Consider the following 15632-nt stretch of genomic DNA (forward strand, 5'->3'; position numbering starts at 1 on the left):
TCCATTTTTTCCGAATTTTATTATTACAAGGTGAGTGCCGGGAAAACTTGTACAATATTCATGGTCCTTCGAAGCCGTACCGGACTGCAACAGTGGAATAAAAAAAATAATAATAAGAATTAATTAAATAAAATCCTACATACATATACTAAAGAAATATACAAAAAAAAAGAGAGTGAAGTGTCTACTGTGGAAGCAGAATCAATAACATACAAAAAGTGTGGAAAAAAAGAAATAAGGATAAAAAAAGTGGATTGTCAACTGTGGCAAAAAATCATACAAGTGCATTAATACAGTGGAGTGACTTAACCTACAACACAAAAAAGTAGAAAGTGTAATGTCTGAAAGCGTATAAAATAAACATGGAGATATAAGTGCAGTGCCCAAAAGCAAAAAAAATCAAAAAAAAAAAAGAAATTAAAATCTACTAAAAGAGTGAAGAGTGATCAGAGTGGAGTGACATTGGAAAAGTAATATTAATACATATAGTACATACATACAAGTGAGGTGCAGTGGCTCGAAAAGAAAAAAAAAAAACTAAAAACAAACGGGCGCGTTACAGTTTAAAACAAATAAAGAAGACGGGCGCAAAACTAAAATTATGTAATATAAAACCAACAATTTCAAACGGGAGCAACAAACAACAACACAGCTGGACATAGAGACCTGCATACACCAACGAGGGACAATGGCACAGGGAAAAAAAACAAGGAGGGGCTCAGCGTCACGAATAAAGGAGGCCACTGACCCCAAAAACGAAAAAACGTAGATACACCGCTGCTTGTCCCCACACAAATATAAGCACGAAATAAGACCCCTTGAAACGAGTCTAAGTAAGTGAATCGTTTTCATTTTGTATTAAAATATACTTATGTATATTTGTACTGGTATAAAGCAGAAAAACCCGTTTTAACAGTTCAAGAAAACGGGTACCAACACGTTAACAAAACGCAAAAGCAAATAATATCGGTATTCTTATTTCTCCAGTACCTTAACGGAGAAAGCGGAAAATAACCGATATTCAGAACCAAAAAAAAAGATCAAAAACGCACAAATCACCTTACGAAAATATTATTGCTGCTTTTTCTTGCCATGTTTCATTTGTGCATATATACACACACATACCCTGCCAACCACGGCTACCCGCTTGTGACAAATATTCCAATATAACTACACATTTTTTATTTACACTAACACCAACGCACATTTTCGGGTTATTTTTTGTTTACCTAAATGCGATGAAAAAAAGTTTGTTTCATTTCTTGATTTATTTGAATGAGTGCGAAGGAAAAAACATAATTGTCAATAGTGACAATAGAAAATCCCAAAAAGGGTAATAAAAAAACGATTGAAAGACGCATGTCATTTGTGATGGTACCATCGTAAAGGAGGCTCGTACAACAAGAAGGTAAAAAAATGAATTTTATGTGATTTTTTAACAATATTTTGAAAATAATTACTTCATTTATTTGTATAGCATTAAAAATTAGAACTGAATTGGAAGTAGCAGCAGCAGCTATATCATCAGAAGCGGCAAATATCAATTGTTAAGTAAGTATGTGCAAAAAGTGTGTGTACTTTGAAATTGGACTGCGCAGTCCAATATAATACGCAAAAATAAATACATACATATGTACATACATACATATGTATTTTATGCGTTTAAGGCGGCCTGCACAATCCAATATAATATGTGAAAACAAATGTTTGTTTTTATTTTAAATTATCAAATAATATTTATCTTTTCTTTCAGATGTTATTATTATTTGTATTTAATTATTCTTTCTTTTCAGATTTTATCATTTTATTTTATTCTTTCAGATAATACATATTAATCGTTTTTTCAGATATTATTATCATTTTATGCAACTAATCGGAGGGTGGAGACATGTGTAGAAGTTCGCGCAAGTGAGGAAAGTTCTCTGATCGCCATTCATTTGGGAGTGGCCAGAAACGATTCTTTTACACATGGCTCAAGCAACTCACTACTTTTGGTCTTTGACCAAGTATCCTCTGGGTAGCCTAAGAACATCCGTTCGAAGGCGAGCTAATGTGAGAAGGCGAATCATCCCCTACATAGGGTTGTGCGCTGGGTTTGAGACGCGCCACGTAAAAACCAGTACCAATGAAAAAGAAAAAGAAACTTCGGATGAGAGACCCCCCAGTAAAGTGTAAATTAGAAGTGAAACAAAATGTTAATTATTAAGGTTTGAATTAATTCCGATAAAAATTAAATTTAATTGAGAATTTCCACCTGTGTGTTCCAGCACCGGTTAGCAAATAAACCACTGTAGAATTTGAAATTCTGAATTTCAGTTAAACGAAAAGGTCTCCACTTATTGTAGTTGGTGCCTTTGTTGGGGGTTGTTTTCCAATTGGAGAAATAATACCTAGCTGTTTGCATAGGGCTGCAAAATCTTTAAGTTTTTTATTTGTTTTTCCAATGATGAGTGAGCAATAAAAAAATAAATGTAAAACAGTACAGTCAAAACCAGTATTTTTATAAATCAGCTAAAATATATTGCCTTTTTAACTTTCAATGTGTTTAAACTGACTAAGATTTATCATTCCTTACCACTGGTGGGGGGAAATGAAGAGACTTTCACGTAGCTGAGAATTATTTCATTCTGTTTTTATTTTTAAATTTGGAAGCCTTATATACTATTTTTCAGAATATCCTAAATAACTAAATGTATGTGTATGTTTATATGTATGTATGTTGGCTATTGTTTTAACCTATGTTGTGTGACATTGGGTTTGTTTTAATGTGCGTACATTTACAAACAGTTGCTAAAATGTATCTAAGAACCCGTGGGTTATCATATGCAAACATCTTATCCTTAGTAATGTTTGTGTTATTGTCTGTTGAATGCTATCCCTGCCAACCACGGCTACCCGCTTGAGACAAATATTCCAATACAACTACACATTTTTTCTCTATACACTAACACAACGCACACTTTCGGGTTATTTTTTGTTTACCTAAATGCGATGAAAAAAAGTTTCTTTCATCTCTTGATTTATTTAAATGAGTGCGAAGGAGAAAACATTATTGTCAATAGTGACAAAAGAAAATCCCAAAAAGGGTAATAAAAAAACGATTGAAAGAGGCATGTCATTCGTGATCGTACTATCGTAAAGGAGGCTCGTACAACAAGAAGGTAAGTGAATGATTTTTTTTAAATAATTTGCAAATAATTACTTCATTTGTTTTTATAGCATTGGAATTAGCAGCTGCAGCAATATCATCAGAAGCAGCAAATTTAAATTGTTAAGTATGTGAGAAAAAGTGTGTGTTGTTTGAAATTGGATTGCTCAGTTCAACATAATACGCAAAAATAATTACATATGTACATACATAAGTATGTATTTTATGCGTTTAAGGGGGCCTGCACAATCCAATATAATACGTGAAAACAAATGTTTGCCTTATATTTTAAATAATCAGATAATATTATTATTTTATTTCAGATATTAATATGATTTTTATTTAATTATTCTTTCTTTTCAGATTTTATCACTATTTTTATTTAATTAATATTGGCTTTCAGAGTAAATTCTATTTGTATTTAATATATTTTATTCTTTCAGATAATATTAATCTTTTTTTTCAGATGTTATTATCATTTTATACAATTAATCTTTCTTCAATGTAATTATTATTTATTTTCAGGTATTAATAATCTTTATTTTATTTTCAGGTATTTGTCTTTTATAATATTTTTCCACTCTTTTATTTTCAGGTTTTAATAACCTTTATTTTATTTACAGGAATTTGTGTTTTATAATATTTTTCCACTCTTTTATTTTCAGGTTTTAAAAATTCTTTTCTTTATTTAATCTTTTTTCAGATATTAAATATTTTTTAAATTAAATATATTTTTATTTATATAAATTATAATAAATTTTATGTAAAAATGTAAAAATAAAATAAAATAAAAATTTTAAAAATTAAAAAGTTTTCTTTTAAATTTTAAAAGTAGGAATCAAAAAATGCAACCCTGCATCAACTATTTAAAAAGAGAAAATGCAACCCTGCATCAGCCGTCGATTGGGGATATTAGAGCAGGACAGATATACTTTTTTATATGACACTGCTGAATGAGCGCAACAAAGATGTATCATCACATGTATACGTACGTGACTGGGTAAAATATCTGCCAGGCTTAAGAAACATTCTATATGTTTACCACCACGTTTACCACCATGTTACCCGCTAATTATCTGGTGTTTTACCCGCTCATGGTTGGCAGGGTAGATAATTATTATTAGTGGACTGTATGTATGTGTGTATTGCAGCATATTGTTTATTGCTGCTTGACATGGGGTTGTTTTCAAGTGTACAATTTAATACATATGTGTGTGTGTGTTTAATGCTATCTCTTTTGTAACTTTATGACTTGTGTCCACCAATGCATTTTTATTATTATTAGATGTGCGTTGCATCTAAATCTATTATGTATATATGTATGTATGTATGTATATTAATATATAAATAGATATTTATATTTAGTAGAATTTCGGCTTTGCTGATAAGTAAGCATGTTCAATGATATTTGAACATATTGCCGAGGGAAAGAAATGATTATCTAAAATTAGTGGACTGTATATGTTTTCATATTGGAGGATGGAGTCATGTGTAGAAGTTCACGCAAGTGAGGAAAGTTCTCTGATCGCCATTCACTTGGGAGTGGCCAGAAACGATTCTTTTACACATGGCTCAAGCAGCTCACTACTTCCGGTCTTTGACCAAGTATCCTCTGGGTGAGAAGGCGAAACATCCCCTACATAGGGTTGTGCGCTGGGTTTGGGACCCGCCACGTAAAAAAACACCCCCAATGAAAGGAAGCAACACGCCTCGGATGAGAGACCCCCCTTTTGATGACGACCATGGCAAACGAAATAAGGACTACGATTTGAGGGCATGCACCTGGAATGTCCGGACCCTCAATTGGGAAGGTTCCGCTGCCCAGCTGGTTGATGTCCTCGCGAAAATAAAGGCTGACATCACCGCCGTCCAAGAAATGCGATGGACGGGACAAGGACAGAGACGAATAGGTCCTTGTGACATTTACTACAGTGGCCATATAAAGGAACGCAAGTTTGGTGTTGGATTCGTGGTGGGAGAGAGAGAGACTCCGTCGCCGAGTACTATCATTCACTCCGGTGAATGAACGTCTAGCCACAATCTGCGTCAAAGCGAGGTTCTTCAACATATCGCTGATTTGCGCCCACGCCCCGACGGAAGAGAAGGACGAGGTGACCAAAGATGCCTTCTATGAGCACTTGGAGCGCGCTTATGAGAGCTGCCCCCGCCACGATGTCAAAATCGTGCTTGGCGACTTTAACGCCAAGGTGGGCAAAGAAGGTATCTTTGGCACTACGGTCGGTAAATTCAGCCTCCATGACGAAAAATCCCCAAATGGGTTGAGGCTGATCGACTTCGCCGGGTCCTGAAATATGGTTATCTGTAGTACTAGATTCCAGCATAAGAAGATTCATCAAGCTACCTGGCTGTCTCCGGATCGAAAAACTGCCAACCAAATCGATCATGTTGTGATAGACGCAAGACACGTCTCCAGTGTTTTAGATGTGCGTGCACTCCCAGGTCCTAACATCGACTCGGACCACTATCTTGTTGCAGCCAAGATTCGCACCCGCCTCTGTGCAGCAAAAAACGCACGCCAACAAACACAAGGAAGGTTCGACGTCGAAAAGCTGCAATCACAACAGACTGCCGAACGATTTTCTACTCAGATTGCACTCCTGCTCTCTGAGAGCACTCATCAACAACTCGGTATAAGGGAACTGTGGGACGGCATTTCAAGCTCCTTACGTACAGCTGCATCCGAAACCCTTGGTTTTCGGAAAGTGCAAAAGAACAACTGGTACGACGAGGAGTGCCGCGCCGTAGCGGAGAGAAAACAGGCTGCCTACCTCGCAACGTTACGATCGACCACAACACGTGCGGGATGGGATAGATACCGAGAATTGAAGAAGGAAGCGAGACGCATCTGCAGACAGAAAAAGAAAGAGGCCGAAATGCGTGAGTATGAAGAGCTTGATAAGCTGACCGACAGGGGTAATGCTCGAAAATTCTACGAAAAAATGCGGCGGCTTACAGAAGGTTTCAAGACCGGAGCATACTCTTGTAGAACCCCCAAAGGTGATCTAGTCACTGATGCCCAGAGCATAGTTAAATTATGGAGGAAACAGTTCTCCAGCCTGCTGAATGGCAGTGAACGCACAACACCAGAAGAAGGCGAACCCGATTCCCCAATCGATGACGATGGAGCAGACGTTCCATTCCCCGACCATGAAGAATTTCGAATAGCAATTACCCGCCAGAAGAACAACAAAGCGGCGGTGGCCGATGGATTGTAGGCCGAGCTATTCAAACACGGCGGCGAAGAACTAATAGGGAGAATGCATCAGCTTCTTTGTAAAATATGGTCGGACGAAAGCATGCCCAACGATTGGAATTTAAGTGCGCTATGCCCAACCGATAAAAAAGGAGACCCCACAATCTGCGCCAACTACCGTGGCATTAGCCTCCTCAACATCGCATATAAGGTTCTATCGAGCGTATTGTGTGAAAGATTAAAGCCCACCGTCAACAAACTGATTGGACCTTATCAGTGTGGCTTTAGACCTGGCAAATCAACAACCGACCAGATATTCACCATGCGCCAAATCTTGGAAAAGATCCGTGAAAGGAGAATCGACACACACCACCTCTTCGTCTTTCAAAGCTGCTTTCGACAGCACGAAAATGAGCTGCCTTTATGCCGCGATGTCTGAATTTGGTATCCCCGCAAAGCTAATACGGCTGTGTAAACTGACGTTGAGTAACACCAAAAGCTTCGTCAGGATCGGGAAGGACCTCTCCGAGCCGTTCGATACCAAACGAGGTTTCAGACAAGGCGACTCCCTATCGTGCGACTTCTTCAACCTGCTTCTGGAGAAAATAGTTCGAGCTGCAGAACTAAATAGAGAAGGTACCATCTTCAATAAGAGTGTACAGCTGCTGGCGTATGCCGATGATATTGATATCATCGGCCTCAACACCCGCGCCGTTAGTTCTGCTTTCTCCATGCTGGACAAGGAAGCACAGAAAATGGTTCTGGCAGTGATCGAGGGCAAAACGAAATATCTCCTGTCATCAAACAAACAGTCGTCGCACTCGCGACTTGGCTCTCACATTGCTGTTGACAGTCATAACTTTGAAGTTGTAGATAATTTCGTCTATTTAGGAACCAGCATTAACACCACCAACAATGTCAGCCTGGAAATCCAACGCAGGATTGATCTTGCCAACAGGTGCTACTTCGGACTGAGTAGGCAATTGAAAAGTAAAGTCCTCTCTGGACAAACAAAAGCTAAACTCTATAAGTCGCTTATAATTCCCGTCCTGCTATATGGTGCAGCGGCTGGGGCGATGACAGCAACCGATGAGTCGGCGTTACGAGTTTTCGAGAGAAAAATTCTGCGAAAGATTTATGGTCCTTTGCGCATTGGCCACGGCGAATATCGCATTCGATGGAACGATAAGCTGTACGAGATATACGACGACATTGACATAGTTCAGCGAATTAAAAGACAGCGGCTGCGCTGGCTAGGTCATGTTGTCCGGATGGATGAAAACACTCCAGCTCTGAAAGTATTCGACTCAATACCCGCCGGGGGAAGCAGAGGAGGAAGAAGACCTCCACTCCGTTGGAAGGACCAAGTGGAGAAGGACCTGGCTTCGCTTGGAATATCCAATTGGCGCCACGTAGCGAAAAGAAGAAACGACTGGCGCGTTGTTGTTAACTCGGCTATAACCGCGTAAGCGGTGTCTACGCCAATTAAGAAGAAGAAGAATCTTTCTTTTTCTTTTAGATATTACAAATTCAATGTAATTATTATTTATTTTCAGGTATTAATAATATTTATTTTATTTTCAGGTATTTGTCTTTTATAATATTTTTCCACTCTTCTATTTTCAGATATTAATAACCTTTATTTTATTTTCAGGTTTTAATAATTCTTTTCTTTAATAAATCTTTTTTCTGATGAAATTATTTTTTTAAATTAAATATATTTTTATTTATGAAATGTTAGCGTTAATATGTTTAATTACAATTTTATGTAAATATTTATTAAAAATAATAAAATTAATAATTTGAAAATTAAAAAGTTTTCTTTGAAATTTTAATAAATTTTTAAAGTAGGAATCAAAAAATGCAACCCTGCATCAAGCTATTTAAAAAGAGAAAATGCAACCCTGCATCAGCCGTCGATTGGGGATATTAGAGCAGGACAGATATACTTTTTTATATGACACTGCTGAATGAGCGCAACAAAGATGTATGCACATGTATACGTACGTGAGTGGGTAGAATATTCGCTCGGCCTATGGCAAACTACACATGTTTATCCTATTGATTACCCACAGGCTTACCCACTGATTATCTGGTTTTTTACCCGCTCATGGTTGGCAGGGTAATAAACATATCAATACAAAACGAATTCAAGTAACTACTTGCACTACTTTCCCGGGGTTGGGTTTAGTTTAGTATCTCATTTTCATTGCTTATTCCTCTTAAATGCCTGCACGGATTTTTTCAAATTTATATAGCACGGATAGCCAATGAATTAAACTTTGGTTTAAATGTAAATTTATTGTTAAATGTTAATTTGTTTTTTAGATATAAGTAAGCAAAAAACGCACATTTTCACATTTGCTCAAATAATGGCTCTCTTCTTTTGAGGTTTTTGTTGCACTGCTTGCAAAAAATTTAACCAATTTAACACACACACATTCTTTGAAATATATTTAATTGAATTAATGATAAATTATGAATTTTAAGTTGCAATTTTATGTACAATTTAATAAATAAAGCAGCTTTCAATTACGTGTTATACTGTTCATTGAAATGTAAGCAAAATTACTGAATATGAACTGTCAAACGACGAAGAAAATAAGCACAAAAGGAAGACAGTAATAACCCAACGAATCAAAATGGTAGGTTTTATATACATTTGGGTTACTTTACATAGGACTCGTTTCGGATCGATGGTTGTAAGTATTAACACATGTGAAAAGGGGTGGGGTGGGGTGGGGTGGCGTGGTAGGATGGCTCCTTAAGGCCACGCTCAATTAAGGTTATGCTATATATTTTAATAATGGAGTAATACGTTAGTATTATGGAAAAAATGTTGGTTGGGTTACTTCTGTATTAACGGTATATTGATTTCAATGGAATTCAAATTTTTATTATACTATATTCGCGTGCCTTATTTAAAACGTGTTTTTACAATTGGGAATTTTAAATCAAATTAAATAAAATCACTTTATAATGATGTCAAATAACCAATCAGGTAAATATAATACGTTATTTAGCTCTCTGAAAAGTGGGCAATATATTACGTCCATATAACGAAAATTTGGAATAAAAAATCGCGCGATTTTTTATTCCAAATTTTCGCCTGCGGCGCTTTTTAGGGAGCTTTGAAATTTTCTTTGAAAACAGTATTATATAAAATAATATATAATTTTTTCAAAGATGATGATATTGCATCCACGAGCGCTGCAGCAGTAATGTGTCGTGATGCTACTACAATACAGCAGTGGAATGTAGTGAAAATGGTGAAATACTTGGGCTCACATGAATTATGTGTAGCATTTGCTGAGGTATACGGCCTGTTGCCAAAAAGTCGGCTTTGTGCCATTCACAAAACGCAAATGGCATTGCACAAACGCCCTCCATTAGGGTACTTTAAATGCTCTAGGGGCAATTGTAGGTCGAAGTCCCTTATTTCAAGGGCAGTGGGCACGTGGTTTGAAGGCGTCAAACTAAGCTTTCCCCAGGTGTTTTACCTGATGTATTGTTTTGCCCACCGATTTACGCGGGAAGATATTTATAGGGAGGACTATGCGAGCGTTGAAAAGAAATTCTCATCTGCCACTATCTCCGACTGGTATAGCTACTGCCGGGAAGCAGTAGTTATATTTCAGTTAGACCACCAAGAATTCAAAGGGAAGATTGGTGGTCCAGGAAAGGTAGTGCAGATTGACGAAAGTAAATTCGGAAAACGCAAATACAACAAAGGTAATAATAATAATTTATATATAATGCAATTATGTTTATTCAAATACTTTTCTTTTTTCAGGAAGACGCGTAGAAGGGCATTGGGTCCTGGGTATGATAGAGGATGGCAGTGAGGACCTCAGACTGGAGGTATGCCCGGACAACGTACGTTCCGCTGAGGTCCTCATCCCTCTTATTCGCAAAAATGTTCGAGAAGGAACTACTATAAAAACAGACTTTTGGCGCGCATACGAATGCCGCCCTGAATATGGTTACATCCATAAAAAGGTTAACCATAGTGACCCTGCCAATCCCTTTATCGCCGAGGATGGCACAAACACACAAAGAATTGAGTCTCATTGGCGTGTGGTAAAGAGACTTTTTTACAAAGACAACTACAATAATCCGGCAAACTTTGCTGATGTTACAGTAGAGTTTTTATGGAGGCGGGAAATGCAAAAAAAAAAATACAGATCCATTTAATGCTTTACTGGCTGTTATTAAATACGTGTATAACACGAAATAAAAAAACTGAAACATTCAAATGAAAACACAATTTTATTATTTAGAGGGTCTTGTTTAAATGGTTGGTTGGGTTATCTTGGTACTTCAACTACTTGTATGCATTATTACTGATACATATACAATTTTTAATTTTCAGTGTTTTTATTATTTAAATAAAGTGGATTTCCACTTTAATTCATTGAAATAATAAAAATACTAAACATAGAGTCACTCTATGTGTAAAAATACATAAATTTTATAATAATTACTGAAAATTGTTTCGAAAAACTACGATTTTACGCCATTTTCAGGAGGCTGCCCTAGAGCCCCCCGTGGTCCTAGGGGGGGAAGGGTCCAATTATTCAAAAGCTCCATTCATTACCTTTCAAATGAGGGGGGTATCAAGCCCCCAGCCCCCTCCCCCTTTGCGCAAAACCTCTTCAAAATGAGATACTAAACTAAACATTCCCCCTTTCCCGCAATACCCCTTCTGCTTCTTAAAGCAGTAAGCAGGATTGCTTAAACACACGTAAGCTAAGACAGATTTATCACAAAACTACACTCTAAAGCGAAAAATAAAAATAAAAGAAAGAGAAAAGGTAAAGAACAAAATACAAACATACATATACGTATATTCTGTTTCCACTTGCATTTATTATTATATATTCCATATTAACATAAGTGTAGACGGTAAAAATACCTGCCCTCTCTTTTGAGCTCACGGCAAAAAATATTGCGAATACGTATATTAATATATATACATACGGGTATCCAACACTCGATTAGCCTATGCTATATTAACGGAGCGTGTAAACCACTGCTAAGGCGAAACCAAAAAAAAAAAAAATTTCGCGGTTTAATACAAATATTCACCACACTTATGATATATAAATATCGCTTCAAAGTCCACATTGGGCAAATATCCTGCAATACCCCTTGTTCTTTGACCGACAAAAACAAGCAGGATTGTATATAAAAACGTTATACATACATAAGTATATGTACAAAGAGCAGTGATCTCTAAACGAGCTCTCATTAGCACATAAGACAATCACAAGAGATCCGCTTATAGGTATACACTATAAGAATTACGGACACCAAATATTTATAAAAAATAAAAATATTTATATACATATACATATATACATATATTAAATCCGCTCAAAAATATACCTTGGTTTTTGATCAACAAAAGCAAGCAGAATTGTGTAACCAACCAAATCGTAATAAATATATACATACATGCATATGTACAAAGTGCAGTGATCTCCAAAACGAGGGCTTATTAGCACATAATAAATAAAAGATCCACCTATAAGTATACCCTATAGGACATTTGGACATAAACTATATATAAAACAATATACATATAGTTGGCGACATTGCAGGTGTGGCTGATGTGACCATAAGGCAATCGTACAAATTGATGTATCCACATGCACTGAAGCTACATATTCCCTGAGGATTTCAAGTTCACTACGCCTATTGATCAACTACCACAGATGTAGCTTTGTAGCTTAAACTAATTATTCGCTATCACCATTACAATACATAAACATGAAATCTATAATTTGTAATTTAAAAATGGTATTAACTTAGTTTTAATTACAAATACTCCGCTACTGATTGGTCTGTAACTATAACTTTAAAATCTTATATTTTATTGTTTTCTGTATTCTTTTTTAGCTTATTTTTTTAGTAATTTGAATTTAATTAAAACATTTTGAGGATGGAGTTTTATGTTGAATTTCACGCAACTGTGGAAAGTTCTCTGATTGCCTTTCACTTGGGAGTGGCCAGATACGATTCTTTTACACATGGTTCAAGCAGCTTACGACTTTCAGTCTTAAACCAAATATCCTCTACATAGCCAAAGAACACCCGTTTGAAGGCGTGCTAATGTAAGAAGGCGAACCATCTCTCCTCAGGGTTGTGCGCAAGGTTTCGGACCCGCCACGTAAAAAACCCCCCAATGAAAAGTAAACAAAAAAGCCTCGGAAGAGAAACCTCTTTTTGATGACGACCATGGCAAACGCATTAAGTGCAAGTACCTGGAATGTCGGGCCCCATCATTGAAAAGGTACCGCTGCTCAGCTAGTTGATGTCCTCGTTAGAGCAAAGGCTGACATTACCGCTGTCCAAGAAATGCGTTGGACGGTACAAGGCCTGTGCAAGAAAGAAGGGTTTCTTACTCCAATTCCTAAAGATGATCAATCATTAAGCACCCATCACTTAGACCATTTAGAACCTTTGACGGTTACCGCAACACATTATAACCATATTTTATCAGTTGTAGACGCATTCTCAAAATTTGTATGGTTATATCCAACAAAAGATAATGGTGCATCAGCAGTGATTGATAGGTTACGTAAACAAGCTGCTATTTTTGGAAATCCAAAGAGAATCATGACGGACAGATAAGGCTATTTTTAAAGAATATTGTAGAGAACAGAAAATACTGCATCTCTATATAGGGCGGGTGTGCCGAGGAGAAACGGGCAGGTAAATTTTAACGAAACTTTCTTTGAAAAAAGATCAATAGTATAAAAACGACGATAATGTACAAACAAGTTGAATCAATTATCCAAATCGTAGCACAAAGGTGTCCCCAATTAAGCTGTAAACAGGGCTTAACATGCGTGTAAAAAATGAGTCGACACGCGGACGAGCACTGATCAGGTTCAAATGAATTCGCAAACTTAATATAAAATTTTTTTAAAATAAACTTACTTAAAATAATCTTAAATAAAATAAAACGTTTTGTCAAATAAACATACAATTTAATAAACACGAACCCACCTACATTTATTTATTTAGTGTCTATAATATAAACAAAATCAATTCATTCAATTTATGTAATAAAAAACGATTAAAGAAAAAAATTACGAAATCGATTCAGAAAACTCCTATAAATTGGTATAATATTCAATTGTTCTTTTAATATCTCGCTGAATTTGCTGAGCGTTCTTCATATCAATCATGAATTAGAAAGTGATTTTCGAATTCAATTGCTTTCTTTAAAACCTAATTAGACTCGGGGAACCAGTTCCGCTGCATGCATCCACTATTGCTTCGTTTTCGTTGTTATTATTGTTTCCATCTAAACCGTGAAAAATTTCGTCATCGTTCAAAGCACAATCTTTAAAGAACACGTTGATATCTTGAATATGGAAATCAAACTTTCTGCTCCAATGGCGCTGGCAATAACCGCGCACGCAGACAAGTTCTCATCTTTATGATTCTCCCTCAATGCAACGCCTTCCCACAGGTTTTTCCAACACTTAATAACTTAATCATTTTAATATTGTGGAAAGATTTTTAATTTGAAAACTGTTGAAAATCCTTGCTATCGCTAAAATTTGGTTTGTCCGCATTAACTGTTGAAGCCTTAACTTTTTTTTTCATAAAACTGATGGGTTTTCGCATTGAGAATACAGGTATTCTTTTCTGTGCATCATTTTCAAGCCATAATACAAGCGTTCCGTTTTTACCATCGCGATGCTTCTGATTTTAAATGCTTTAGAAAAGCTTCCGGTACTGCCATCTGAAACCACTTTACGTGTAGCACTTTCGTTTTTTTTTAATTGTGCGCACATAAAGTTAATAATCTCACGTAAACTTATTTTTTCACGATTAGATGCTCTGGCGAAATGTTTTGTTTTCACATTTCCTTTTTTGTTTTTTTACTTTTAACGCTGCATCTCATGGTTTTGTTGTTGTTTTATGAAAACATTTTCTAATTTCTAAAAATTTTACAAAAAGCCGTGCAAGAAAGTAAAACCGTGTAAAATATTGCTTAGGTGATGTTAAAAAAATACTATGTAAATAATCCGTGTAAAATAGGATTACTTCTACATTCACTTTAAAATATATTTACCATACAAATACATTTTTTAGTCAACAGATATATGTGAACCTCAGTGCCAAGAACAAGTCTTGGTTAACACCAGCTCAATATTTCTCTTAAAATCCGGTCAATATTTCTAGCATTTTGCCATTTACATAACAATAGATTACAATTTCTGGAATATTTTATACTATAATATCAGTAAATTTGTAAGTCTTAATTGAGCTTCCTTTTCTGGTAATAATATGTCGTGATGCCAAAATGAATCAAATTGGACCAATCTTAAAAAGGTCAAGCTTTCGTTTGGCTTTACACATATATAGTGAATCGATCAATATGTAAGATATCTTAAGAAACTAGGGGAACGTACAATATTGGTGAATAATATAAAATTGGATATAAGCAAATAAAATATTGAACGAAGCAAAATTTAATCAAAAAACTAATTGGGTATTTGATCTCTAATATAATAATAATTATAACAATCATGATGGACCCTATTTCAAGATTGTCTACTTTTTTAAAGAAAAAACATAGAAACTTCAAATTTAAAAGGGAATGCTTATTAGCATTCGAGAAAACATTCTTTGACATTTATTTCTTGAAGATTATCTCTTTCAAATATTGGTTGTGTTCCATCCGCTGAGTCCCATTTTCTATGACTCGTTCGAGCTTTTCGACAAGTAACTGTCGAATAGCATGTCTGATGTTTTGCAACAAGTCCTGAAAAGAAGAGAGATTGTCCGCATAGGCTTTAGACTTTACATATCCCCAAAGGCAAAAACCTAAGGGTTTGATGTCAAACGAATTTGGTGGCCAATCCACCAGACCAAACGAGAAATAGTCTGCTTCCGAAGTGTTCTATCAATACATCCATTGATTGATGCGATGTATGAGAAGTGGCGCCGTCGTGTTGAAGCCAAATGTGGCCGATATCAGTGGCTTCAATTTCCGGTTACGTTCTCACAGGCATCATTTTTTAATAAATGTGGATCGATGATTCCACAAACCACACCAAACCATTGTTTTTTCAGAATGAAATGGCAGCTCTTGAATTTCTTCAGGTTGCTCTTGGTCCCAAACCCGACAATTTTGGTTGTTTACACACCCATTGAGCCAGGAATGGGTGTAATGGGAATTTTAGATTTTGCTAAATGGAAGGTAGGCGTGGTTGTAAACGGATAACTCTCATTTTCGGACTGTCGCTT

At 36.0% G+C, this 15632-nt stretch overlaps 1 protein-coding gene and 1 long non-coding RNA gene across 2 annotated transcripts; both read left to right on the plus strand.

The window, feature by feature from the left end:
• Positions 1–9523: 9523 nt before the first annotated feature.
• Positions 9524–10556, plus strand: LOC126765305 (uncharacterized). The gene is made up of 2 exons (XM_050483027.1): positions 9524–10094; positions 10156–10556. Exons 1-2 carry the CDS (start codon positions 9584–9586, stop codon positions 10554–10556), a joined length of 912 nt encoding a protein of 303 aa, XP_050338984.1. The 5' UTR covers positions 9524–9583.
• Positions 10557–11378: 822 nt separating this feature from the next.
• Positions 11379–13371, plus strand: LOC126765454 (uncharacterized). Its single transcript, XR_007668416.1, has 2 exons — positions 11379–12206; positions 12264–13371. It is a non-coding gene; the product is annotated as an uncharacterized LOC126765454 (long non-coding RNA).
• The last annotated feature ends 2261 nt before the right edge of the window (positions 13372–15632 follow it).

The sequence above is a fragment of the Bactrocera neohumeralis genome, unplaced genomic scaffold (assembly GCF_024586455.1).
Source record: "Bactrocera neohumeralis isolate Rockhampton unplaced genomic scaffold, APGP_CSIRO_Bneo_wtdbg2-racon-allhic-juicebox.fasta_v2 cluster10, whole genome shotgun sequence".
NCBI lineage: Eukaryota > Metazoa > Arthropoda > Insecta > Diptera > Tephritidae > Bactrocera > Bactrocera neohumeralis.

What these genes read in the sequence shown, in the direction of transcription:
- LOC126765305 (XM_050483027.1), top strand. Translation starts at nt 9,584, where the DNA reads ATGTGTCGTGATGCTACTACAATACAGCAGTGGAATGTAGTGAAAATG. An exon ending in AAAACGCAAATACAACAAAG is followed by an intron (nt 10,095 to 10,155) that starts GTAATAATAATA and finishes TTCTTTTTTCAG; the next exon opens with GAAGACGCGTAGAAGGGCAT.